At 42.2% G+C, this 27981-nt stretch overlaps 1 protein-coding gene across 1 annotated transcript in view; it reads left to right on the plus strand.

Moving 5' to 3' along the window:
• Positions 1–662: 662 nt before the first annotated feature.
• The window catches only part of OVCH1 (ovochymase 1), a 73190-nt gene continuing 45871 nt past the window's right edge, over positions 663–27981 (plus strand). The window contains exons 1-9 of the mRNA XM_058191684.1: positions 663–700; positions 1459–1516; positions 7649–7798; positions 9530–9627; positions 15605–15777; positions 16597–16692; positions 21966–22117; positions 23524–23716; positions 25444–25570. Of these exons, the coding sequence (XP_058047667.1) occupies positions 663–700; positions 1459–1516; positions 7649–7798; positions 9530–9627; positions 15605–15777; positions 16597–16692; positions 21966–22117; positions 23524–23716; positions 25444–25570 (1085 nt within the window). The remainder of the gene's footprint in view (positions 701–1458; positions 1517–7648; positions 7799–9529; positions 9628–15604; positions 15778–16596; positions 16693–21965; positions 22118–23523; positions 23717–25443; positions 25571–27981) is intronic.

Raw genomic sequence — 27981 nt, forward strand, 5'->3', positions numbered from 1 at the left:
TTAATGAGCATAAGATTAGTTTTTTTTTAATCCAGAATTGAATGTAACAATTAAACAAAAGGTTGGGTCAATGTATTTGTTGTACAATAAAATTTTCCAGCTTAAGTTGATCACTTAGCATAAATTCTCCATTGTACTGCTACTTAATGTTTTTTGTACATGTTGACAAAGGAAAAAAGATAAAGCAAGTTTAAGAATAATTTAAATAAAAAAGAAAGAAAGAAAGAAAGAAAGAAAGAAAGAAAAGAAAGAAAGAAAGAAAGTTTCTAACTTTCCCCTTTCTGAACACCTTATTTAAAATATTGTTAAGAGTTTTTAAGGAAGGATACATTCATTGACTTCTTTCTCCAATGAATCTTACCTAATAAATACCTGTTTGTGCCTTTTAAACTACAATTCCCAGATTCCCTTGGAAAAGGACAGGTATCAAATCATTAAGGACAAAGTGTTAAATTTATCCTGTTTCTGCAAAGAGGCTCTTGACTGAATACAGCAGGATATCAAGAAACTTTTCTTCACTTCTCCTTTTTCTTGAAAAAACGTGGTGGGTTGTAGAAAAAGTCTTTTTTGAAGCCTATTTTTGCTTCCATCCTTTCTTAAACTCCCGCCTGTGGCTAAAAGAATTGTTTGCTGTGATTCACACAAACCATGCAAATATCGCAATGGTTCCTCTATCCCATTGTCTGTCTCCATCTACATGGTAAGTGTTTGAGAATACCCTCCCTCTCCAAAATTGGGTGATTGTGTTTGCTTTGGGCGGTTTTTGAAGCCACAATAGGAAGCATTTGATTTGGCTTTTTAAAAACGTTCTAAGGAAAGAGAGCTCTTCATGAGAGAATCAGGGTTGTGTCTAAAAATGGCTTTCTGAACTTCCAGGAATATTGCGTTCAATGTTGTCCAATCTGTTATTTACTTGAAAGTAAGTCCTATTAGAGTGTGGGGAGGGGGGCTTACTATTGAGCAATACACATCCATGGTCCTTTTTAACCATTTAACTGGTTTTGTTTAGCAAAGAACACCTCCAATCCTGGGAAGCAACTCACAAACAAACCCACTTCCCCCTTTTCTTATAACTAGCCAAACATCCGCGTTCAAGAGGGATTAGTCAGCCTTCCTTAAGGAAATGAAACGGTCCAGATGGCATGGAATAAAAGGAGCCAAAATGTAAAATTTGTATTTTGAGTCCTCCCCATGTATTGAAAATGTCTTTTTTCCCCCACCCCCATTAAAACCACAATTAAGCATCTCTTGAAAAGGTTTGGAAGGAATTGAAGGAGTCATGCAGCCAGGGCTTCTGTTTTTACATTTCTTTGTGCTCGGTCCCCAACTGCAAAGGGAAAGCTCTTGACTCTAGTTGTTTATAAAATGGCTTGTGAAATATTTGATTTTTCGGCATCATAATGGCTAAAAGGCTTTTCACTCTCCTGACCCTGATGGGTTTTTTCCTCTCCAAAGCAGGTCTGAATTTATTCCAGTGGTCCTTCAGTTATTGTACTACAACATGTTTACCATTCAGGTAATTCAAGTAGTAGAATTTGCCTCATTCCCTTCTACATGCTCAGCAAAAGCTTTGCAGGTGACTAAACACGACTCTTCTGAGCCTTTTATAAATTCCCTTTCACCCCCATGGACTCGCTTGCCAGTTATCAAGAGCACAATCCGAAACTTTGAGTCACCTGATATTTCTGGAGAATACAGCTAGTCCTTGTTTGCTGACAACATTTGGGGCCAGCGACTCGGTCGTTAAGCATAGCGGTCACTAAGTGACTGTACTTATGAATCGTACTTCAGCTTTTCTTAGCTTTCTACCTACGAGGGTCATAAATGTGAGAATTAGTTTAAAAGTTACTTTTTCATTAGTATTGTTAACTCTGAATGGTTGCTAAAAGAGGATTGCCTATATCAGGGGTGTCAAACTCAATTTCATTAAGGGCCGCATCAGGGCTGTCAGGGGTCGGGCAGGCATGGCCAACTGGTGGGTGTGGCTGACTGGGTGGACATGGCCAACTGGGTGGGCGTGGCCAGCTTGATGCCACTCCCCAAACTTCTGCCATGTTTCCTCTTTGCATTGGGTAGACCGGGCCGAAGCCATGCTGGCCTGATGTTTCCTCTTCGCATTGGATAAACCGGGTCGAAGCAAAGCAGGACGGCCCCTTACATTTTCCAAGACGGCCCCGCAGGCCTCATCCGGCCTGCTGACCTTGTGTTTGACACTCCTGATCTATATCTTTAAACGATTACACAAATTCGTCAGTGGATTTTGCTATGTCCAGTGAAATCTAAAAAGTTCACTAAGACTCTTGCCCCACCTATTTTTAAAAAAATTTACTTTAATAAAAAAAAATGAATAGTATGTTATCATTTTGTGAATCTCAAGCATGTTATTTCAGCAAAGTTTCCGGGTCTTACATAAATATAAACTTTAGATGTGTTCTTAGAAAACAACATGGTGGCTTTCTGCAGCCTAGTCAGATTTGCATGTCTTCTAGCAGATGCACGCTTAATGATTAGTCTCTGTGATCAACATTGTGTGAAATTACTCATAATGTTGTGGAAGATTGCTTTAGTTTCTTATCTTTTGAATCTTTGTTTTTTAGTTGAGGCTTAACGGTTTTCAGACATTGGAAATACCGTATTTTTTGGAGTATATGACATATCTTTCCCACCCCCCCTTAAAAGAGGCTGAAATTTGGGCGCATCTTACACTCCGAATGTAGCTTTTTCAAAGCTTTTTTTCAGCCCTAACGAGGCGCTAGCGAGTGAAATGATCTTACTCTCAGCTGTTCTTTAGAAGCTTTTTTTCAGCCCTAACTAGGCGCTAGCTGAGTGAAGCGATCTCCGTGCTTTGCCTGCTTTTCTCATTGCTGCTTCCTCTCAGCTATGCCTTAGAAGCTGTTTTTTATCCCCAAGCAGGGGATAAAAAACCAGCAAACTAATGTGCTGAAGCTGACCAGACTAAGGACGCTAACCAGATGAATATCTGGTAGGCAGACTTTTTTTTCCTCCCCAAAAACTAAGCTGCGTCTTATACTCCGGTGCATCTTATACTCCGAAAAATACAGTATGTATTTCACTGAATACAAGACCCAACGGGAAAATAAACCCTAGCATGATTTTTCATGATGCTCATAATATAAGCCCTACCCCAAAAATAAACCCGTTAAGATCATGAGCCAGATGGATGCATTTAGTACCACATTTTCCCGAAAATAAGACCTAACTGGAAAATAAGCACTAACACGTCTTTTGAAGCAAAAATTAATTATTTTCAGAAAAACATGGGTAACATTAAACTTCCTTGAGAACATTATTAAAATTTATTTTTTAGGTTTTTTTTTAAAAAAAACCTTTGCATTTATATTTTTATAAATAATTTCAAGTTGGTGAACATACCTAATATTCCTTCCTCCTCCTATTTTCCCCACACAAAAAATGGTTGCTGGATGAGTGGTTGTTAACTCAGGACTATCTATAATTCTGATCAAACTCTCACTATTCCTTGGACAATGTGCACAATGTTTGTTTTTTCCTCTCACTTTCAGTCTGCCTGTCTGTGTATCACACCAGGAATGTGTGATGTTTACACCTTTCATTTCATGTTCTTCTTTCCCCTGAGTCCAATGATGTACATGCAGGGATTCCTCTGTTACTGAACATTCTCATGGTTTGTCGTGGACAATTTATTTGTTTCGTTCAATTTCCATTGATTTCATTCATACAATGAACGGTTTAGAAAGCTAAGGACATTTTCCACAATGTACTCTATATTCTGTGGTGGGATTCAAATAATTTAACAACCGGTTCTCTGCCCTAATGACCAGCTGGGTAGGTGTGGCTTGGTGGTCATCTGACCGTGTGGGGGTGGCCAACTTAACGTCACTCACACCGATGGGCGCTTCACCTTAGCTGTTACAATGTAATAAAGGTTAATCAGAGAGGCAGTTCCTGTAAGCAGGGCAATAAAAATTAGGCTAGAAACACCACCAGAATGTTTCCTTCCTGCCTTTCTTACAGGATTAGCCCTGTAAAGTGGAAAAAAACAAAATAAGATTTCTTCCAACAACCGGTTCTCCGAACTGCTTAGAAAGTTAACAACCGTTTCTCCCAAATAGGTGCGAACTGGCTGAATCCCACCATTATCTATATTCCTGGCACAGGACTGGTTTATTGTATAATAGAAATTGAGACACCTACAAATGCCTAGAGAAGAAATGTATGTTGATTCCCTTAGCGAAACAATGGTCGTCGTTTTGGAAGTGATCTTAGAACTTTAAGAGCAAAATATCTCAGAGTACAAATTGCTTAAGAACCATCACTGTCGGTTAATTGTTCCCAGACTTCCCACAAAAATTTTTACTTTCACAGTTTTCCAGAGTTCAGAAACGGGCAAGTTAAGTGGAACAGAGGAAAGGCAGAGGTTGTCTTCTCATGAACAGCTGTCTGAGAACTTTGCTCTTTCTAAACCACTGGACTTTGAGAGGATGGAAAGAGGTAAGGTTGTCCTTCTTAATATCTTTTAATATTCACAGCATTTATCCAGGTGCATCCATGGGTGTGAATGTGCCTGTCAGCCTGCCCCAGATCAGTGTTTGAGAAAATAAAGACCCAACTGCATCATTTTGAAGAAATTGGTAATTTATACCAAACAAGTCTGTATGCAGTACAAGCTAAGCTGGAACTGGAAGTAAATCAAAACCACCATATTCTCTCCTGAACCCTCCCCCTACTAGAGGTCATACAGTAATAATCCAATGTCGTCTTCCTCCTCGGCCACATGTAGTTTCATTTCCGATATTCTCCCTCTGTCAATCTTCTGGATGGAATGTGAAGGAAGCTGCTGCCGTTACATTCACGCGCCAAAACAGTTCCAACGTCTGTTTAAAAAGGCTGTCTCCCTCCCCCACACATGCAATGTCAGCCGAACGCTGGAAACAGTGAAAACCTCCCCCCTCCTCCATAAATCATGTAAGACAACTCAGTAGAGCAAACTTTTAATAAGGTAATAAAACAGTCAGATAATCTAGTAGAAGAAATACACTTAATTAAAGCGGAGGCTGACAGTGCCCAAAAATCAAAATGGAAGTCATAACTGCAATTGAAGTCTCCCCTTTTTTACATGCTTTGCATACATGGTACATGAGAAAGTGACAAGATTTCCTGTGGATGGTTGCATCCACCATCTTTTTTGACTTCTGCTAGACATCCCTGGCTTTATGGACAGGTAGTTCTTGACTTACAATCATCTGTTTAATGACTGTGCAAAGTTACAGGAGCACTGAAATAACTGATGTATGACCAGGCCCCACGGTTCACATGGTGAAAACTTGAGTGCTTAGCAACCAACATGTATTTACAATGGTTGTGGATGACCCAGAGCATCTCTTCTCTATTTGCAACCTTCCCATCTGGCTTCTGACAAGCAAAGTCAATGGGGAAAGCTTGATTCACTTAACAACTGCAATGATTCATTTAAGAACTGTGGCAAACAAAGGTGTACAATTGAATGTAACTCACTTAAAGACTGCCTTGCTTAACAAATGGAAATTCTGGTCCCAATGGTGGTCATAAGTCAAGGACTACCTGTATATACTAGGTTGCTCCAATCCAAAACTGACTCTGGGTGGCTTAGAGACCTGAATGCAGTAATGATTAACATGGAACAAGATGGCTATTGTTCAGAAATGTGCTGCAGCCTCCAGAAAAGCCAATGCAAGTCCTAGGCTGCATGAACAGAATCAAGATCATGTGAAGGGTTGATACCACCTTATAATGCTTTGGTAAGGCTGCACTTGGAACACTGCATCCAGTTTTGGTCACCATATTATAAAAAAGATATTGCGACTCTGGAAAGAGTGCAAAGAAGAGCAACAAAGATGATGAGGGGACTGGAGGCTAAAACATATAAAGAACAGTTACTGGAATTGGGTATATCTAGTTTAATGTAAAGAAGGACTAGGGGAGACATGATAGCAGTGTTCCAATATCTCAGGAGTTGCCACCAAGAAGAGGGAGTCAAGCTATTCTCCAAAGCACCTGAGGGCAGGACAAGAAGCAATGGGTGGAAACTAATCAAGGAGAGAAGCAACCTAGAAGTAAGGAGAAATTTCCTGACAGAACAATTAATCAATGGAAAAACTTGCCTCCAGAAGTTATGAATGTTCCAAAACTGGAAGTTTGGACAACATTTGTCTGAAATTATAGAGAATTTTCTGCCTGAGCAAGGGGTTGGACTAGAAGACCTCCAAGATCCCTTCTAACTCTGTTATTCTGTATGCTGTAATTACTAAGGAAGATTCCAGTTACATACTGTACATGGTTCTCCTGCAGGAGAGCAAAATGCAACACATCAGATCTCAAAGTCTTGCTGAAAAGCAAAGACTTAATCATCTTAGAAAAATCCAGTAGAGTTGGGATCAAGCTAATATCTGGGAGATGATGTTCAATAGAAAGGGGTAGCTTCTCACTCCCAAAGTGGTACAGCTGCAGAATGTGATGCTGGCTTCTCATGCAGCCAGCAAAGGTTGGTTTTGTTGTTCATTTCATTGCTGCTGTGGAAATTTATTTATTCAAATAAAAAGCAGTAAAGAAGTGCTAAAATTGTCCTTGGGTCTTGAAATGAAGCCTGGTGGGGGGCGGGGGCGCCACAGGATGCTCACTAGAATGTTTCAAGCACTACCAAATTTTCTTTCTTTTTCCAAGTCAACAGCCGGATTCTAAGCTACATGCCAGAAACCGTTCCTTTAGTAATTTATTTAAAGCATTTATATAGCCGTCCGTCTTTCAAGCAACTCTGGGCAGCTCCCAATCAAATCATAATTCCCAATCAATCATAAATCATGGTTTGAAAACCTCAGGTATGTGCTAAGCCAATACCATAATAGTGCTCTGCAGAATTCAAGGGCTTTCGGAACACAGATATGGGCATTGGTTTATGCTTGTTCAAAATATCCAAATGTTTATGGAGATTCTCAGTCCTCCAGGTCATGGTTGTCCCAAAGGTGCTTTTCCAAGAGGCAACTGGGCTTTCTGGTTTTTCTTTGAATAGAATACAATACAATACAATTTTTTTTTATTGGCCAAGTGTGACTGGACACACAAGGAATTTGTCTTGGTGCATATGCTCTCAGTGTACATAAAAGAAAAGATACCTTCATCAAGGTACAATATTTACAACACAAATGATAATCATAGGGTACAACACTTAATGATACAACACTTAATGATAAGCATAGGGTACAAATAAGCAATCAGGAACAATCAATATCAATATCAATCATAAGGATTACCAGCAACAAAGTTACAGTCATACAATCATAAGTGGAAAGAGATTGGTGATGGGAACAATGAGAAGATTAATAGTAGTACAGATTTAGTAAATAGTTTGACAGTGTTGAGGGAATTATTTGTTTAGCAGAGTGATGGCCTTCGGGAAAAAACTGTTCTTGTGTCTAGTTGTTCTGGTGTGCAGTGCTTCTCATCCAACAAGCTTCTTCAACTCTGGAGTTGAACTCTTGGATGAGAAGCAAAACATCTTCAGAGAAAAACCAGAAAGTCCAGTTGCCTCTTGGAAAAGCACCTTTGGGACGAAATATCCAAATACAACTTGGAACAAGGTAGTGTTGGGTCTCATGTATGACTCCAAGAATAGTACAACCTCAAATGGATTTCCTTCCCTTCTGCTTCCAAAGGAAGAAAATGTGGCTTTCGCTTCATGGATCTGGAAGATGACTTACAACTTGGGTCCTTTTCAAGAATTATTGGAGGAAGAATGTCTGTGCCAGGAGGGCAACCATGGCAGGTATCTATGCTTATTTTTATTTTTTTTAAATTGCTTATTGCTATTCCCAAGAACTGCAGGTCATCTTTTTTTTTAAAAAAAAAAAAACAGAACAAAGATTAGCTTCTATAGATAGTTCTCATTTAGCGATTGTATCATACAGTGACCGTTTTGCAGCTATGATGGTGATGAAAGGGCAACTTTGCAACCTTCACAGGTCTGTAAAGCAAAAGAAAAGCTGAAGTAAGATCATAAACACCCTTGTAGTTTCACTTAGCGACGGAGTTGTTGGTCCCAGTTGTGGTTGGTAAACAAGGGCTAAGTGCAGAGCTAAACCATAAGTAGCAGATGTTCCTCAGCAAGTTCTCTAAGAATGTCCAAAATGCATCTACCAGCCTCACAGTAGAATGGTCAAGGGAAATGTTTTGTAGTTTATATATGATTTGTACATATATTAAATACCAGTGAGGTTCTAATAATGCTTTGGGAAGAGAAACTCATTTATATAGTTTCAGTTCTAAGGCTGATTTCCCTAGAATACAAGGACCAACCTGGGCTCAGGGGTGGGCTGCTGGGGGTTTGCAGGGGGTCAGGAGAATCTCTAGCTAAGATTCTGTGCAGTTCAGAGAACCCCCAAATCCCATTCCTGGCTGGCCCCACCCTGCCCCTCTCAGAAGTCCCCACATGGCCCATTTTAGATGCAGGTAAGCATGGAGGCTCGGGGAAGGTGAAAAGTAGGCCTACCAGAAGTTCAGAAACGCTGGAAACGGACCTGTTTCCGGCCTCCAGAGAGCCTCTGGAGTCTGGGGAGGCCGTTTTTGTCCTCCTGGAGGCTTGAGGAAAGCCTCCAGATCCCGGGGAAAGCAAAAATGCTCCACCCTGCCATGGTACAGGAAGCCGACTAGGCCACGCCCACCATGGCCATGCCCACCCAGCAACCTTGCAGAGAACCCCTTGCTAAAATATTTGAAGCCCACCCCTGCCTGGGTTGCTGATCACAACTCTCCTGTCTAATCAAACTTCTAATTGGCCAGGTTGCCTTATAACAAACCACTTATAGCAGGGGTGAAATGCTCCCGGTTTGGACTGGATCGCCCGATCCAATAGCAATGGCAGCGGGTGGTTCGGAGAACTGGTAGCAAAAATCCCTGCCCCCCTTCCCCCTGCATGCCCATCTGAGCCGTGCAATCATCAGAGGTTTTTTTTACTTTTAAAAGCATTTTTTCTTTGGCTGAAAAATGCTTTTAAAAGTAAAAAAAAAGCCTCTGATGATCGCACGACTCAGCTGGGATTGTCAGAACATTTTCAAAGCATTTTTTCTACAACCTCTTTGTCTGAAGAGGCTGTAAAAAAAAGCTTTTAAAGAGTTCTGGTGATCAGGCAACTCAGCTGGGATTGTCAGAACATTTTCAAAACATTTTATCTACAACCTCTTCGGCCGAAGAGGCTGTTAAAAAAAAAGCTTTTAAAAGGCTCCTCTGGTGATCCCAGCTGAGTTGCCTGATTATCAGACTTTTAAAAGCATTTTTTTACAACCTCTTCGGCCGAAGAGGTTGTAGAAAAAATGCTTTTAAAAGTTAAAAAAAAAAAGTTGGCCACGCCCACCCAGTCACATTACTCCCCCCACCAAGCCACGCCCACAGAACCGGTAGTAACAAATTTTACATTTCATCCCTGACTTAAAGTCAGAAACTCTTTTTTTTTTAGCTGTGATATCTGTCTTCTCCCATCTTCCTTTCCCCCACTGAATAGGTCTCCATCAAACGAGGCCGTTCTCATTTCTGCGGTGGCAGTTTGATTGGTGATGATGTGGTGGTCACTGCAGCTCATTGCGTCGTAGATTTTGATCTGTAAGCTATACTTTATATAACTTGCTTGGAGAACCGAAAGTAATTGAAGAAGATGCCTGGCTACTGGCCTGCTGAGATACGGTGGTAGCTTACAGAGTAGCATTATGCAAAAAGCTTGTAGAATCGGCAGGCAAAATGAAAACTAAGGCTGAAGGGAGGTGGCGTTAGTGCAATATTATTTTTTTAACTTGGGCAACTTTGAGATTATGGACTTCAGTTCCCAGAATTCCCTAGCCAACCCAGGGAGGCTGGGAAAGGAATGGAAGAGGGAGCAGACATAAACAATCAGGAGACAGTAGGTTAGTTAGTTGTTAATTTATCACATAAATGGCAGCTTAATCCAAACGGGATAAAAAAAACCTGGAGAGAAGCATTTCAAGCATTCAAAAAGATCCTCCAATAATTAGCTAATTTATAAGCAAGACTGGGAAAAATTTTCTAACTGTCAAAATGTCAAGACCAGCACTGAACAGACATTATTATTTTTCTGTAAATTGTTTTTATTTTTTTAAAAACATAAACAGTACATTTTTTTCTGAATAGAGTATTGACCGAGTTAAAATTTACAGCTTATAACCTAAGTACTTCCCAAATATAATTTATATATTTCAATTTCTGCCATAGTATTCACTTTTTTTAATTTTTCATCTCTACTTAATATTTAATTTATAATCAATATTACCATCCGCCCTAACCTCCAATCTTAATCTTATTTCATTTCATTATCTTATTTTTCCATTTATCAAGATATTTCTCAAAATCACCACATTTGTAAATTATCATCAATTTGTTTCTTATTTCCTTTCACCTCTTAAAATTTTCCTCCCTTTATCCCATTTTCTCATTTTTCTTTTTTTTTCTTTTTATAATTATTATGTCTTTTCATCTGTATCCTTCCTTTGACTTTTAAATCCTTTACTCATCTAGTTTGCCCTAAGTTTCCATCTGATCTATTCCCCTTTTCTCGTCTCACTTTTCTTATTTCCCCACTGTTGAACTCAGTGTAATCATTAAACTTTTTTGTGCCTAATCCTTTCCCCTTTTCTTTTCTCTTTTGCTTCATCCTATATATATATATCTATATATATATCTACATATAAGGCTATGGTTTTCCCAGTTGCAATGTATGGCTGTGAAGGTTGGACCATAAGAAAGGCTGAGTGCCGAAGAATTGAGGCCTTTGAACTCTGGTGCTGGAGAAGACTCCTGCGAGTCCCTTGGACTGCAAGGCGAACAAACAAGTCAGTTCTAGAGGAAATCAACCCTGATTGCTCTTTAGAAGGCCAGATCCTGAAGATGAAACTGAAATACTTTGGCCACCTAATGAGAAAGAAGGACTCACTGGAGAAGAGCCTAATGCTGGGAAAGATTGAGGGCAAAAGAAGAAAGGGACGACAGAATGAGGTGGCTGGATGGAGTCACTGAAACAGTAGGCATGAGTTTAAATGGAGTCCAGAGGATGGTAGAGGACAGGAAGGCCTGGAGGAACATTGTCCATGGGGTCGCGATGGGTCGGACACAACTTCGCAACTAACAGCAACAATCCTCTCTATTTTTGCCACTGTTAATCCCAGTGTAATCATTAAAATTTTTTTCCTCTAGCCTTTTCCCCTTTCCTTTTCTTCCTTTAGTTTGCTTCTTTTTTGTAGGTTGTTTCCTCCTATCCCTTCCCTTTTTTTCATTGTTACTCCCAATGTAATCATTTAATTTTTCATCATCAATGTCTTTATCTTCAGTACTGTTTTCTTGCTTCTTATTGCATCGGCAGATAATCGCCCAGCAGCCTTGTTTAGGGTGACCCGCTCCCTTCTTACCCAGGGAGCTAGGGAGGACCCCTTGCAAGGTTGTGCTGAGAATTTTGGACAATATCTGCACGATAAAATCGCTCAGATCCGGGATGGGCTGGACACAGATTAGGTAGATTCAGACGGGATGACGGAGGTGGATCTTGAGGTGGTCACCTGGGAGGAGTTTGATACTGTGGCTCCCAAGGACATGGACAGGATACTGAGGAGGCTGAATGCAACCACATGTTTGTTGGACCCGTGTCCCTCCTGGTTGGTACTGGCCACACAGGAGGTTACACGAGGCTGGCTTCAGGGAATTGTTAACGCTTCTTTGAGGGAGGGTGTCTTCCCCACCGCCTTGAAAGAGGCAGTGGTAAGACCCAGTGGTGGGATTCAGCCAGTTCGCACCACTTTGGGAGAACCGGTTGCTAACTTTCTGAGCAGTTGGCAAACTGGTTGTTCATTAGGGCAGAGAACTGGTTGTTAAATTACTTGAATCCCACCATTGGTGAGACCCCTCCTCAAGAAGCCCTCCCTGGACCCAGCTGTTTTAGCAAATTATCGTCCAGTCTCCAGCCTTCATTTTGTGGCAAAGGTTGTCGAGAGTGTGGTAGCGCATCAGCTCCCTCAGTACCTGGATGACACTGTCTATCTGGACCCGTTCCAGTCTGGTTTCCGGCCTGGGTACAGCACTGAGATGGCGTTGGTCGCATTGGTGGATGATCTTTGGAGGACCCGGGACAGGGGTTGTTCCTCTGCCCTGGTCCTATTAGATCTCTCAGCGGCTTTTGATACCATCGACCATGGTATCTTGCTACGGCAGTTGGAGGGGTTAGGAGTGGGGGGCACCGTATTGCGGTGGTTCTCCTCCTTCCTTTCTGACCGGTCGCAGACGGTGTTGGCAGGCGGGCAGAGATCGACCACGAGGCGCCTCTTATGTGGGGTGCCACAGGGGTCGGTCCTCTCGCCTCTCCTGTTCAACATCTATATGAAGCCGCTGGGTGAGATCATCCGTGGTTTTGGGGTGCGGTGTCATCTGTACGCTGATGATACGCAGCTGTACATTTCCACCCCTAACCACCCCAACGAAGCTGCTGAAGTGATGTCCCGGTGCCTGGAGGCCGTGCGGGTCTGGATGGGGAAAAACAGGCTCCGACTCAACCCATCCAAGACCGAGTGGCTGTGGATGCCGGCATCCCGGTATAATCAGCTGACTTCATCGCTGACTGTGGGTGGTGAGCCCTTGGCCCCCACAGAGAGGGTCCGCAATCTGGGCGTCCTTCTGGATGTACGGCTGTCGTTTGAAGATCATACAACGGCCGTCGCCAGAGGAGCTTTTTATCAGGTTTGCCTGTTGCGCCAAATATCGTCCCTACTTAGACCGGGACTCCCTGTGCACAGTCACTCATGCCCTCGTCACTTCCCGCCTGGACTACTGCAACCCTCTCTACATGGGGCTCCCCTTGAAGAGCACCTGGAGGCTCCAACTGGTGCAGAATGCAGCCGCGCGGGTGATAGAGGGAGCGACACGTGGCTCCCATATAACACCTCTTGTGCGTAGGCTGCACTGGCTTCCAGTGGTCTTCCGAGTGCAATTCAAGGTGTTGGTTACCACCTTTAAAGCGCTCCATGGCATAGGGCCGGGTTATTTATGGGACCGCCTACTGCCACCGATAGCCACCCATCAACCAGTGCACTCCCATAGGGAGGGTCTCCTCAGGGTGCCGTCGGCTAGACAATGTCGGCTGGCAACCCCCAGGGGGAGGGCCTTCTCTGTGGGGGCTCCAACCCTCTGGAACGAGCTACCACCAGGGATCCGTCAACTTCCCGATCTCCGGACCTTTTGACACGAGCTGAAAACGTTTTTATTCCATCGTGCAGGACTGGCCTAATGGGTTTTAAATGGGGTTCTTATTGGATTTTACAGTTTCTAGCCAAATTCGAATATTTGTTTTTAAATTTGTTCTTAATTTTTGTATTTTGTTGTTTTATCCTGGCTGTAAACCGCCCTGAGTCCTTTGGGAGAAGGGCGGTATAGAAATTAAATAAACCTAAACCTAAACCTTCTTGTTCTTAGCCTCTTTATCCAATTGAATATGTTCTGACACAATTTCTTATTTTCTATCAAGATTAAATGATTCATGCATCATTTTAACCATCTCAATTAGTTCCTGCCACATTTTGACATTCTGGTTTGTTTTTAACTCCAATTTAATTTTATTATTTTCCACCTCCTTTGGTTGTCAAGATCAAACAGCTTAAAAGAAAACAAATCCTCCTTCAAACTTCTCATGGCTCTTGTAGCTCAAGGTCACTGTAATTTTTTCCAGATTTCAAATTGTTCATTGTAGTGCTTTTTTTCCACCAGCAGATGTGTCTCTCCAATCCACAATTTTCAAATCAATAAAGTCACAAAATATCCAATTTGTGTATTAACTCCGCTTATCAAACCTTTTTCAAGTTTCTTCTCTTCTTAATTTTATATATCCCAAATTCCAGTTTAAAATCCAATTTCAAATCCAACTGAAAAATTTCCTTTACAAGGCTTTTCTATTTTAAATTTTTCTTTGTTCCTTCAAAGTTCAAAACTTTTAAGATTATGTCCAATCTTGTTCAGAAACTATTTTCTTTTGGGTTTCTTTTTCTTATAATAATTTTAATATCTCCAGATCCAATTTCCAAGCCAAATATCAAGCTGAGTTCTGGGCTTTAGTGCTTTAACTTATATTTTGTTCTTTTCCCTTCATTAACATTTCCCAACACCAATTAGCTGCTATTTCCTCGCCAGGACTTCTTTTGAAAATTTTTAAAAATACTTCTTTTTTACCTGTGAGTTGGCCAATCACTCACCCTGTATCCACACTCCGTCCAAAATACCTCACCTGCACAAATCTTATTCCGGTTGCCTCAGCTTCATGACGGTCGTAATGGCCGCTGCCACCATCACCAGATCAAAGAGTTTCCTCTGACCTCTGAGGAAGTTGCCTGTTCCTCTTGGTCATCCAAGATGCCTCTCCTCCTTCACTGTTCCTTCAAGATGGATCCAGTCCAAAGACACCCCCCCCCAACAGCGGTTTATCTGGCTGGATTTTCGCAAGGCTCATTGGAGCCTGCTATTTTCCAACCAGTCTTGCCGCAACATTTCCAGTTCTCCCACTGAACAGGCATTATTGACGTTTGTGTCTTTGTTGAATCTTTGATTTTGTCCAGTTGTATGGAGAGATCATACAGATTCTTTAAATACTGAAGGTGACTTGTCTCCTGCCCAACTAAAAATTCGAAAGGATGCAAATGTGAGTAGATAAGTAGGTATCACTTTGGTGGGAAGGTAACAGCATATGTGCCTTTGGCGTATAGCCATGCTGGCCACATGAGCCAAGGAAATGTCTTTGGACAACACTCAGCTAAGAAACAGAGATGAACATTGTGCCCTAGAGTTGGACACAACTAGACAGGGAAACCTTTACCTTTTACCTTTACCTTTACTGCATGCTTCTCACATTAAAGTGATTCTGTCCAGGTGTTTCACAGGGGAGTTGTGAATTCCAGTTTCTAAGAAGGAAACCTTGGAATTCTGGGATTCTGGCTAGAAATTCTGGGAGTTGCAAATCCAACAGGTGAAAAAGGCTGTTGTAAGCCCATGATGTGGTGGCTCAGGGGCTAGGACGTTGAACTTGTCGATCGAAAGGTTGGCAGCTCGGCGGTTCGAATCCCTAGTGCTGCCGTGTAACGGGGTGAGCTCCTGTTACTTGTCCCAGCTTCTGCCAACCTAGCAGTTTCGAAAGCATGTAAAAATGCAAGTAGAAAAAATAGGGACCACCTTGGTGGGAAGGTAACAGCATTCCGTGCGCCTTTGGCATTGAGTCATGCCGGACACATGACCACAGAGACGTCTTCGGACAGCGCTGGCTCTTCGGCTTGGAAACGGAGATGAGCACTGCCCTCTAGAGTCGGCAACGACTAGCACGTATGTTCAAGGGGAACCTTTACCTTTACCTTTTAAGCCCATGAGAGCTGATGATAAAAAAAAACAATTTCCTAGAATTTGCTTGGTATCAACTCTGCAAAGTTTGGGGAATTTTTCTCCTGTGTAGATTCAAGGAATCATAAGTTTGGTTTTACTGCATTGGATGTATACTTCATGATAGAGTCAACCGGCTGAATAATAATTCTTTCCACTCTTTTTTTAGAAAAGTTGTGAAGAACCTGATTGTGACTGTTGGTGAGTTTGATCTTGGCAGTGGGGATGAAGAAGAACAGAGCGTCCCAGTCTCTGAAATTGTTGTCCATCCTGACTTCAACAAATTTGGGTATATGGCTTCAGATATAGCACTGCTGTATTTGAAACATCAGGTACAATATGGTAAGAAGAGGACTGAAGCACTATTAAAGAAAATGGTGGGAATGTGTGCCAAAAATGGGGAATGCTTGAGAGAGAGGAAGGCTGTAACTCAACCTCCAAACTTTGGGAAGAGTCTATGACATCACTAGAAGGGGTGTGGCCAAGATTTTTTTTTTTTGCAAAGGTACTTAAAGGAGTTAAGGGATGGGGATAGGAGTGAGAGACTTTGTAGAGCAGGGGTGAAATGCTCCCGATTTGGACTAGATCGGCCAATCCAGTAGCAATGGTGGCGGGTGGTTCGGAGAACTGGTAGCAAAAGTCCCTGCCTCCCCCGCCCATGCCCAGCTGAGCCATGTGATCGTCAGAGCCTTTTTTTACTTTTAAAAGCATTTTTTTACAACCTCTTCGGCCAAAAGTAAAAAAAAGTAAAAAAAAAGATCGCGCGCCACAGCTGATCACTCCCCCCGCATGCTGTTCTACTTACCTCATGCCTCCGTTTGGCGTGCACTGCGCATGTGTGGTGTGTGGTGCGCAGCATGCATGTGCAGGTAACAAACTGGTAGTAAACCGGTTCAGATTTCACCGCTGTTGTAGAGTCAAACTATTCTCTGGAACTAGGAACACATTTTTGATTTCTTATTGGATTCTTTTTAAAAGGGGAGGGGGAAAAAAACCTGAAGATCAAATCTGGAATATTATGCATGTGTCATTGATGTACCGCTGAGCTATTCTTTGGCAACAAAAATGTAGAAATGAAATCTTCCCTGTGAAATTCGTGGGTGTTCATCAAAAGAAAAAAACATTGATTTAAAATTACCGGGTGTATATTCCCTCTCTTAGGCTATGAAGTACAGCCAATCTGTCTTCCCCACAAGGAAGATGTATTTGAAGCTGGAACACTCTGCGTTGTGAGTGGATGGGGCAAAACTTCTGAGGGTGAGTATTTGGTCCTGAGCTTCTTATGGGGATTAGCATGTGAAGTTTGCTACTGACTTGCTTTTTAATTATTGCAGGATGAACCTGCAGGGCTACAAAACTTAGTAGGACTCACTACTAGCTTTGTTGCCTAGGGCTGCTAGGAGTCATAGTACAGGACCTTATAAAGCCCAGGTTCTCCTCCATACTGGCTTACTCTCTTTCTTCTATTAGTTTATGAATTTCCTCACTAATGCATTGAAGTGCTTCACATAAAACTCAATGAGGGTGGACCATCTTGATGCTACCCCCCCCCATCCTGCTTCTAATACCACTGTCTGAAGTCACAGTAGTTATCTGGGTCCTCTCTAGGGCAGAGTTTCCTAACCTTGGCAACTTTAAGACGCATGGACTTTATATCAGGATTCCCCAGCCAGGAGAATTCTGGGAGTTGATGTTCACAGATCTTAAAGTTACCAGCATTTCCTTCTGCTCTAGGGTAATGAGGGACGCAGTGGCTCAGTGGCTAAGTTGCTGAGCTTGTCGATCGAAAAGTCAGCAGTTCAGCAGTTCGAATCCCTAGTGCCCTGTAATGGGGTGAGCTCAGGGGTGAAATGCTCCCGGTTCGGACCAGATCGCCCAATCCGGTAGAGATGGAGGCGGGTGGTTTGAAGAACCGGTAGCAAAAATCCCTGCTCCCCCTCCCCCCTGCATGCCCAGCTGAGCTGCGCGATCATCACAGGTTTTTTTTTACTTTTAAAAGCATTTTTTCTTTGGCCAAAAAAATGCTTTTAAAAGTAAAAAAAAAAGCCTCTGATGATTGCGCGGATCAGCTGGGATTGTCAGAACCTTTTCAAAGGATTTTTTCTATATCCTCTTTGGCCGAAGAGGTTGTTAAAAAAAGCTTTTAAATGGTTCTGGCGATCAGGCAACTCAGCTGGGATCGTCAGAACCCTTTCAAAGGATTTTTTCTATGATCTCTTCAGCCGAAGAGGCTGTAAAAAAAAGCTTTTAAAAGGCTCCTCTGGCGATCCCAGCTGAGTTGCCTGATCATCAGAGGTTTTTAAAAGCATTTTTTTACACCTCTTCAGCCGAAAAGGTTGTAGAAAAAATGCTTTTTAAAGTAAAAAAAAAAGTTGGCCATGCCCACCCAGTCACATTTCCACCCCCACATCAAGCCACATACACAGAACCGATAGTAACAAATTTTACATTTCACCCCTGGGTGAGCTCCTGTCACTTGTCCCAGCTTCTGCCAACCTAGCAGTTCGAAAGCACATAAAAAATGCAAGTAGAAAAATAGGACCACCTTTGGTGAGAAGGTAACAGTGTTCCATGCACCTTTGGCATTTAGTCATGCCGGCCACATGACCATGGAGACATCTTCAGACAGGGCTGGGTCTTCGGCTTTGAAACGAAGATGAGCACCGCCCCCTAGAGTCGGGAACGACTAGCACGTATGTGCAAGGGGAACCTTTACCTTTACTAGGGTAATGAGAGGCAAGACCCAACACATTTTACACAGTTTGAAGTTACCCCAGACAGTGTTAACTGAAGGAGAACATAAGACTGACTCACACAGGGCCCAGGGACAAGTTAAAGCCCACATCGTGAGATCTTGTGGACAAGAGCTTTTGGCCTGATGGGCTTGTTCCGAGGTTTAAATGCAAGTGGGCAAAGGCCATCAATCATATTTTGTTCAGTTGCATCTTCTGCTCTACACTTCCATCCTCAATATCATTGAGCACTTGGTAGCGACCTAAGCCAACACCCAGACATCTGGAATGATAAGTGCTTTAGGAATTGTATGACACATCAAGGTAATTGGGAAGAGCATCTATCCAGAGATATTGGTCTGTAAGACACATGACCTTTAGCCCTTGTGGCCAGTAAACTATGAGAGATGCCATTAATCATTGAAGGAAAAGCCTTGAAGCTACTTAGAGCCTTGAAGTTTCCTTGCCAATTACAGTATAAGAGGAGGGAAGATCTAGTTTCCCAGAAAGGCTTGAAAGAGGCAGAGGGGATGTCAAGAAAACTATGGTTCTCTAGACATTTAACACCAAAGAAAGTTCTAAGAATGCATTGGCTGCTTTAGCAATAGCACTTAGACTTATAGATGGCTTCACAGTGCTTTTACAGCCCTCTGTAAGTGGTTTGCAGAGTCAGCCTATTGTTCCCAACAATCTGGTTCCTCATTTTACCCACCTCGAAAGGATGGAAGGCTGAGTCCAACCTTGAGCCTGGTGAGATTTGATCTGCCAAATTGCAGACAGCCGGCAGTTAGCAGAAGTAGCCTGCAGTACTGCATTCTAACAAGTGCGCCACCACGGCTCATAACTAGGAGGATAGAGCGATTTTGGATGGGTAATCTTAACATACTCCACCTTGAGGTAGATGCATAAGTAGATAGATTTATGCACCGAGAGAGCCAGCAGATTTGTAAAACCCTTTTTTTTTTTTGAGAGGAGGGGCAATGTTTTTCAGCCTTAGCAATTTTGAGATGTCGGACTTCAACTCCCAGAATTCTCAAGTCAACTGAGACGTTGCTACGTCTCCTCCCTCATTGCGTCGGCAGATAACCGCCCGGCCGCCCTGTTTCAGGTAACTCGCTCTCTCCTTCAACAGGGGGAGCGGGATGACCCGTTGCAGGGACGTGCTGAGGAGTTTAGTGGTTATCTATACGACAAAATCGTTCAGCTTCAGGACGGCCTGGACCAAAATTGGGTAGATCCAGGTGGGATATCAGAGAGTTGAAGTCCACACATCTCAAAATTGCCAAAGTTGAAAGCACACCTTTAGGGAGCTTGCCTGCTTCAGGACTAATGGAAAAGTTCATTGAGATAGATTTGTGTTTTGAACAGTAGAGAAAGTGCCTTAAGATGCATGAACTTGCTGCCTCTTAATTACCATTTTGAAACACAGAGATTTTCCTTTTATCGTGTGCCATTACTTCCATTATTAGAAAATCATAATCTAAAATTTACATTAGGGGGACAATTTTAGGGCATCAAATTTTAGATTAAGATTTTTGATATAAATTTTTTTAAGTATTTTTAATATAAACTGAAAAATGAAAATGGTTTACTGCCTGAATATTACCACCTGCCCTATGGAACAATATACCTCACAAAAATTAGGATGGCTTCAGGCATTAGGACAGGATGTCAAGGAAGCCACCTTTATTATCTTTTGCTAAACTGTGAGATATGCCTCTTTCTTTTTATCTTTTTATTTTTTATTTTGTGAGCCAGTCATACATGACTGGGCAGCTGCATAGTCTGAATAAATGAATAAATAAATAAAATTAATGCTCCTTATCACTATTTCTTTGGGTTACTTAATTGCTATATTAAGAAGCCATTTGTAATGCAAAGATATTGTCTAGGCTTCAACATCACAATATTTTCGCTTGTTTAGTTTTATTTGGCTTATTTTTGAACCCAGTCAGTGTGTGGATGTGTGGACTGATCCACCAACCAAGTCAGAGCAAAGCAAATAAAAACTTTATTTCAGTTATCGACCAAAAATCCAATTAGATAAATAAAATATAATGTATAATGAAATGTATTAAAATATTCAAAAGAGTATATTGAATACGCCGTTCAAAAGAGACAATCAAAAAGCCACAAAAAGTAAACAAAAAGACCAAAATATCTCCTCACCAGTTAATAAGCAGAAATTAACACCAAGATTAACATTACACGAACAAGAAGCAAACAATACCCAATTAACGAATTACCAAACAAGCTAATAGTAAACAATACCCCAATTAAGGAACCACCAAGACCACGCCCACCAACATTGATAGAGCAAGCCACTAGTACCGTGATGGCGAACCTATGGCATGCGTGCCACAGGTGGCACACGGAGCCATATCGATGGGCACATGAGCATTGCCCTAGCTCAGCTCATGCGTGTGCCACCAGCTGATTTTCAGGCCTTCTGAGCTCACTGGAAGTTGTGGAACAGGCTGATTCTGGCCTCCGGAGGGCCTTGGGAATGGGGGGAAGGTCCATATTTCGCTCTTTGCAGGCTCCAGAGGCTTTCTAGGAGCCTGGGGAGGGTGAAAAAGGCCTCCCCCTTGGAGGCCCTCTGGAGTCCGGAAACAGCCTATTTGCCAACTTCTGGTGGGACTCTGGAGCCTGGGGAGAGCAAAAAATGAGCCTACTGGGCCCACCATGCCATCATGTGTTAAAAACAGGGGGAACGCCGGGGGGGGGGGTTGCGTACGCATGTGCGGGGGGGTTGGGCACATTGAATTATGGGTGTGGGCATGCATGCATGTGACCCTCCCGCACTCCCCCACATTTGGCATGTGACGGCAAAAAGGTTAGTCATCACTGTACTAGTATATAAAATGAGAGCAAACCCCACTCCCTACTAGCACTGATGATGTTACCTAGTATGGTAATCAAATGTCTGCAGGAAAACCATCAACCTCAGAGAGCAGCCAAGATCCCACACATAAGTCAACAATTTTTAGAATGTAAGCAAGGTTACCAAGGGTCATTCTGCCCATGGATGGTGACCTTCTCATGGAAAATTGTTGTCACTCAGTAGCAAAATTTTGCCATAGCATAAGTGAATTTAGGATTTCAATCAACTATAAAATAGCTTTCATACAATTCTCCAGTACAATTAGGACTTTTTAAAAATGGTGGTTGGAGTAACTCTAAAAAAGAGGCTAAATCACATTTCAGTTTAATAGTGAGGATATGCAAAATATTAGCTTGGGTTTGAAGAGGGCTTTCCTGTTCTGAGATTCCTTATAAAATACCTTTTGGATCCTGATGATGATGATGTTGTTGTGGTGGTTGTTATTATACTTTTGTTCCTTAAACATGAACAAAACAGTCAACTGAACATTTACGAGTGTATCACAAATATTGTTGACTGGCACTGATGGTTGAAACCAGTTGCTGCCAGCCTTCCGTATCAACCATCAGTGCCAGTCATCATCATCGTCGTCGTCATCATCATCTACTTTATTCATTAAATATGAAACTCAGCCAATTGAACATTCAAAAATGCATCACAAATACCACTGACTGCTGCTAATGGTTGATATGGGTTGCTGCCAGAGTCCTAGGTATCAGCCAAGTACCTTCTTAAGATGTACAATGTTCTGAGTAGTGCAGTTTTTATTACTATTATTCATTAAACATGAAACTCAATCAACTGTACATTTAAAAATGTCTCACAAATATTATTGACTGGTACTGATGGTTGATATGGGTTTCTGCCAACATCCTAGGTTGTTGTTGTTGTTGTTGTTGTTGTTGTTGTTGCAGCTGGGTCCCTGTCAAACGTCCTACAGGAAGTGGAGCTCCCTATCATTGACAGCATAACCTGCAGCAAATTGCTGAATACTCTGAATTTGCCCCCAGGACAGAAGTCCATGCTATGTGCTGGTTTTCCAGACGGCAGGAGAGATGCATGCAAGGTAAAAGCTATACCACAAGAGTTTAAAGCACCTCAGAAAAAGAATTTACAAGATAATTTATCTTTCCATTGTTAGGAAGCTTTCTCTACCCCATGTTTCTGACGGCATCCTCGTACAATGTAATTTATTTATTTTTTCTAATTAAGGGTGATGCACCAATCGTGGTGAAATCATTGCTGGAATTGTATTTCTAATGATCAGTTTTATTGCCTTGATGAAAATATTGACCCATCTGATAATTTAATATACTGAATCATAACTTACAAGGGCCCCACTCAATGCTGGGTTCTAAAGCGGTTGCCTCCCATTTAATAAAAAAAAAAAAAGCTAAAAAAAAAATTGCGTGCTTGCAGCCTTAGTTTATGTGATATCCTGTTTTACCTTTGCGGTTCAGACCATTTTGAATTTTGTGTATTTGCTGGACTTTTTTCTTTAAAAGTGATGAATCTGGGCAATACAATACTGAAATAGTGTTGGTTAGAACAGGGATCTCCAACCTTGGTCCCTTTAAGACTTGTGGACTTCAACTCCCAGAGTTGAAGTCCACAAGTCTTAAAGGGACCAAGGTTGGAGACCCCTGGGTTAGAAAGTAGAACATTATAGGATTTTGGTCAATACCAATGTTTCTCAACGTTGGCAACTTTAGGAGATGTGGAGTTCATCTCTCAGAATTTCCCAGTCAGCTGGCTGGGGAATTCTGGGAGATGAACTCCACATCTCTTAAAGTTGCCAACGTTGAGAAACACTGGTCTATATTAGCGATTTAACAATTACATATAAGAGCCACGGGTGGCGCAGTGGTTAGAGTGCGGTTTTGCAGGCTACTTCTGCTGACTGCCAGCTGATTGCAATTTGGCAGTTCGAATCTCACCTGGCTCAAGGTTGACTCAGCCTTCCATCCTTCTGAGGTGGGTAAACTGAGGACCCAGATTGTTGGGGGCAATATCCTGACTCTGTAAACTACTTAGAGAGGGTTGTAAAGCACTGTGAAGCAGTATATAAGCCTAAATGCTGTTGCTATTGCTACATATATTTAACGAAGTGTACATGCCCAAAGAGTGAAATGTTATGTCAGTGAAATGAAATGAGAGATCTGATATAGCAAGGCATTTGGACTAGGATTGGAGAGTCCCAGATTCACATCTATGAATAGGTACAGAAACTTTCTGGGTGACTTTGGGTTGTCACTCCCTGTCAATCCAACCTACTTCACAAGTTTTGATATGGGGAGTGGGAAATGGATGAAGAAATGTTGTATATGCCTCCTTGAGCTCCAAAAGGAAGGCAAGCTCTAAATTCAATACATTCAATAAAGTAAATAATGTGGAGAGGGCATGTGTCCAAAAATGTAGATGGTGCTACCACTTACCTGGAAGGGTTTTTCCTCATATTATGTTCTATATCAGGGTGATTCTGGAGGACCCCTGGCATGTAGAAAAGCCAGCGGTATCTGGACGTTGGTAGGCATCACCTCATGGGGAATTGGCTGTGGAAAAGGCTGGGTGACTGACAAGACGATCAGCGGCAATAGAGGTTCTCCAGGCATTTTCTCTAAAGTGAATGAGCTCCTGGATTTCATTACTCAACATTTGACCACTGGTCAGTATTGCTTTTAACTTATCCTTCTTTCATCATTCATTCATTCATTCATTCATTTCATCAAGCATGTCTTTTATGACAGATACAAGTGTAAACATAATTATAAATACATGTAAAGGATATGAATAAAAGAAAACTTTAGGACAGGGACGGTAGGCACGCTGGTGCTCTTATGCACGCCCCTTACAGACCTCTTAGGAATGGGGTGAGGTCTACAGTAGACAGTCTAAGGTTAAAGCTTTGGGGGTTTGGGGAAGAAACCACAGAGTCAGGTAGTACATTCTAGGCGTTGCATATATGTGCAAAATGTGGGGGGTGGGGGGATAGGGGTGGTTGTTTTCTCTGGAAATTTCCAGATTTCAAGATGCTCTTTAAATAGTGCACTCTATGGTGACCAAGTCAGAAAACAACAGAGTTATGAAGATGGCATGAGACTGGTGTTTAGCGGCTTTATTTTTAGATATCTAAGCATTCAAAGGGAGAATACTTCACATTTATTTTTCCCCAAATTGAAGAGGGTAAGGTACAGTCCCTCACTCCCCTGTGATCATACTGCTCACATGGTCAACTGCTAGAAGAAAACATGAAGTGATACTTGGTAAGTCGGTGGCAGAATGCACACAATTACTGGGTCAAATGTACGATCGATGCTTTGTCCTGAAAAGGGTTTTAACTCTGCTGAGAATTAAACGGTGTACCTCAAAGATACTTTTTGAGATGGAATAAACACCTGCATTATATGGGAAGGAATTTTGCCAACTCAGAACTTTCCCAGAAGGAGACCTGGATCAAGAGACTGTACAGTCCCAAGCTGGAGGAGGAAGGGAGAAAGAGGTTGAGGGCAACCACACCCATGAAGCTGATAAAGGAGAATATTTGTAGCTCAGGGTTCAAATGAGGGGTCCATGGTGCTCTCCGAGCTAGAAAACAACCAAGCGAGAGAGCACCAAGGACCCCTCACCTTAGAATTTTTCGGAATATATCTAGTAATATTTAGTTTGGCAAAATTGATGTTAGGCTCATGCCCAGAGATGAGATTAAAATCCAGTCAAGTGGAATCTTTATTTGCTTACATCTAATAGACAGAATCTTGCCTAACTACAGCTATAACTTTCTAAGCCAGGGGTGTCAAACTTGATTTCATTGAGGGCCGCATCAGGGTTATGTTTGACGTTGGGGAGGCAAGTGGGCGTGGCTGGGGTGGGCTTGACCAAGGTAGGCGTGGCCAGCTCAGTGTCCTGCAGCCCTCTGCCAGTGACAACGGAGCTACCACAGGCCAGTCCTTCACTGTTTCCAGGGTGGGCCCGCAGGCCAGATCTAAGCACCCCATGGGCTGGATCCGGCCTGCGGGCCTTGAGTTAGGTACCCCTGTTCTAAACTAATAGATATAGTATATCTTTAGAGATTCTAAGGCAGGGGTGTCCAAACTTGGCAACTTTAAGACTTGTGGCCTTCAACTCACAAAGCTGGCTGAGGAATTCTGAGAATTGACATCCACAAGTCTCGAAGTTGCCAAGTTTGGACACCCCTGTTCTAAGGTGTAGTTACCATGAACATCTTTCCCCTTCCTCCTTGCCAGCTCAGGATGGTGCAGTTTCTTGATCTGGGACTCTTGGGAAAATTCTGAGTTGGCAAAATCATCCCCCTCTGCGGCTGCAGGTGGACATTCCATTACATCTTCTTGCTGACAATATTTCACAGGAAGCTTTTTGGTTTCTCTTGCTCAGAAGCTGGGCCAAGCTTTCTGCTTGCATCCAGCCTAGAAGAGTGCAATCCCCATGGAACGCTGGTGTTCGGTGAAAGTGGCCTTGTTCGATACCCCCGCCTGGCTGAAGACAACTACCTTGATAATAGGTATATATATTCACCCACAGGCGCTGAGTTTCCTTAAAGGGCATTACTAAATGGGCTGCCTTGATATGATTTTGTGGAACAAAGGGAGAGTTTGTTGATAAAGATGCAATAGAACAGGAGTGTCATACTCAAAGCCTGGGGAGCTGGATCCGGCCCATGGGGTACTTAGATTTGGCCCTCCTGAGCTCTGTTTTCACTGACAGAGGGTTGCAGGAGGCCATGGCAGTCGAAAACGGAGCTCGTGAGCCCGTTTTCACTGGCAGACCACTCAGGCCACCACAGGCACCCTGACACGAGTGACATCGAGTTGGCAATCCCCACCCTGGCCATGCCCACCCCGGCCCCCCAAGGTCTAACACAACCTTGATGTGGCCCTCAATGAAATTGAGTTTGACACCCCTGCAATAGAATGTTAAATGCACGTGCACGGTAACTGTTAGTGAGTTAAATAATATTTTGGTTGGACCATAAGAAAGGCTGAGCACCGAAGAATTGAGGCCTTTGAACTCTGGTGCTGGAGAAGACTCCTGCGAGTCCCTTGGACTGAAAGGCAATCAAACTGGTCAGTCCTAGAGGAGATCAACCCTAACTGCTCTTTAGAAGGCCAGATCCTGAAGATGAAACTCAAATACTCTGGCCACCTAATGAGAAGGAAGGATTCACTGGAGAAAAGCCTAATGTTGGGAAAGATTGAGGACAAAAGAAGAAGGGGACCACAGAGAACCAAGTGGCTGGAAGGAGTTACTGAAATAGTAGGTGTGAGCTTAAATGGACTCCAGGGGATGGAAGAGGACAGGAAGGCCTGGAGGAATGTTGTCCATGGGTTCACGATGGGTCAGACACGACTTGGCAACTAACAACAATAATATTTTGGTTGTGGTCCTTAAACGTAAAGAAATAAATTAAATATGATGTGCTTTGCCATCTTGGTTTTTCACTGCTTCTTGACAAATAGATAGGGATGGTTTGGCTGTGAACTCCTAGGCAACTTGAAGCAATTTCTTATCTGAACATAGATGCCTTTTTAGCAATCAAATGCTAGCAATCCTGTAATAGTGTAATTATTATTTAATTATTCAATAATTCTTTGAATTATTTGCTGGCAATTCAATTTCTTATTAAATGGCTTTGAATTATTCGTTAGCAATTCTGTAATAATGCAATTGGTTACACCAGAGATCCTCAGTGTTTCTGGAGCTGCCCTAGAAATAATACGGCTAGACTTTGACTTATGAGCACAGTTGAACCCAAAATTTCTGTTGCTGAGCAAGACAGCTGTCCCATTTTACAATCTTGTTTGCTACCGTTGTTAAGTGAATCACTACAGTTGTTGAGTTAGCAGCACGGTTGTTAAGTGAACCTGGCTTCCCCATTGACTTTGCTTGTCAGAAGGTCGCAAAGGTGATCATGTGACCCTGGGACACTGCAACCACACTGATCGTGTGACCATGGGGATGCGGCAACAGTCGTAAGTGTGAAAAATGATCATAAGTTACTTTTTTGTAACTTTGAACAGTCATTAAACAAATGTTCGTAAGTCGAGGGTTACCTGTATTCCAGGGACAGGTGTCCTCCAAAGTGAGCAGGGGTAAATATTTGCAGATCCTTCGCATCCTGGACATAAACTGTTTCAACTCCTACCCTCAAAACGACGCTATAGAGCACTGCACACCAGAACAACTAGACACAAGAACAGTTTTTTCCCGAAGGCCATCACTCTGCTAAACAAATAATTCCCTCAACACTGTCAGACTATTTACTGAATCTGCACTACTATTAATCGTTTCATAGTTCCCATCACCAATATCTTTCCACTTATGACTGTATGACTATAACTTATAAAGGGCCTCTGGTGGCGCAACAGGCTAATGCAGCCTATTATTAACAGCAACTGCTTGCAATATTGCAGGTTCAAGTCCCACCAGGCCCAAGGTTGACTCAGCCTTCCATCCTTTATAAGGTAGGTAAAATGAGGACCCAGATTGTTGGGGGGCAATAAGTTGACTTTGTATATAGTATACAAATGGATGAAGACTATTGCTTGACATAGTGTAAGCCGCCCTGAATCTTCGGAGAAGGGCGGGATATAAATGCAAAAACAAAAAACAAAAAAAAAACTTGTTGCTGGCAATCCTTATGATTTATATTGATATATTGACCATCAATTGTGTTGTAAATGTTGTACCTTGATGAACGTATCTTTTCTTTATGTACACTGAGAGCATATGCACCAAGACAAATTCCTTGTGTGTCCAATCACACTTGGCCAATAATAATTCTATTCTATTCTATTCTATTCTAAACCAATCTAAGATTAGATTAGATGTAATTTAAACTTCTTTCAAATTGAATTAAATATAGTTGGTTATTTAGTAATTTCCCCATTCTGTTGGAAGCATAGACTTGTTCAA

The sequence above is a fragment of the Ahaetulla prasina genome, chromosome 7 (genome assembly GCF_028640845.1).
Source record: "Ahaetulla prasina isolate Xishuangbanna chromosome 7, ASM2864084v1, whole genome shotgun sequence".
NCBI classification, from domain to species: domain Eukaryota; kingdom Metazoa; phylum Chordata; class Lepidosauria; order Squamata; family Colubridae; genus Ahaetulla; species Ahaetulla prasina.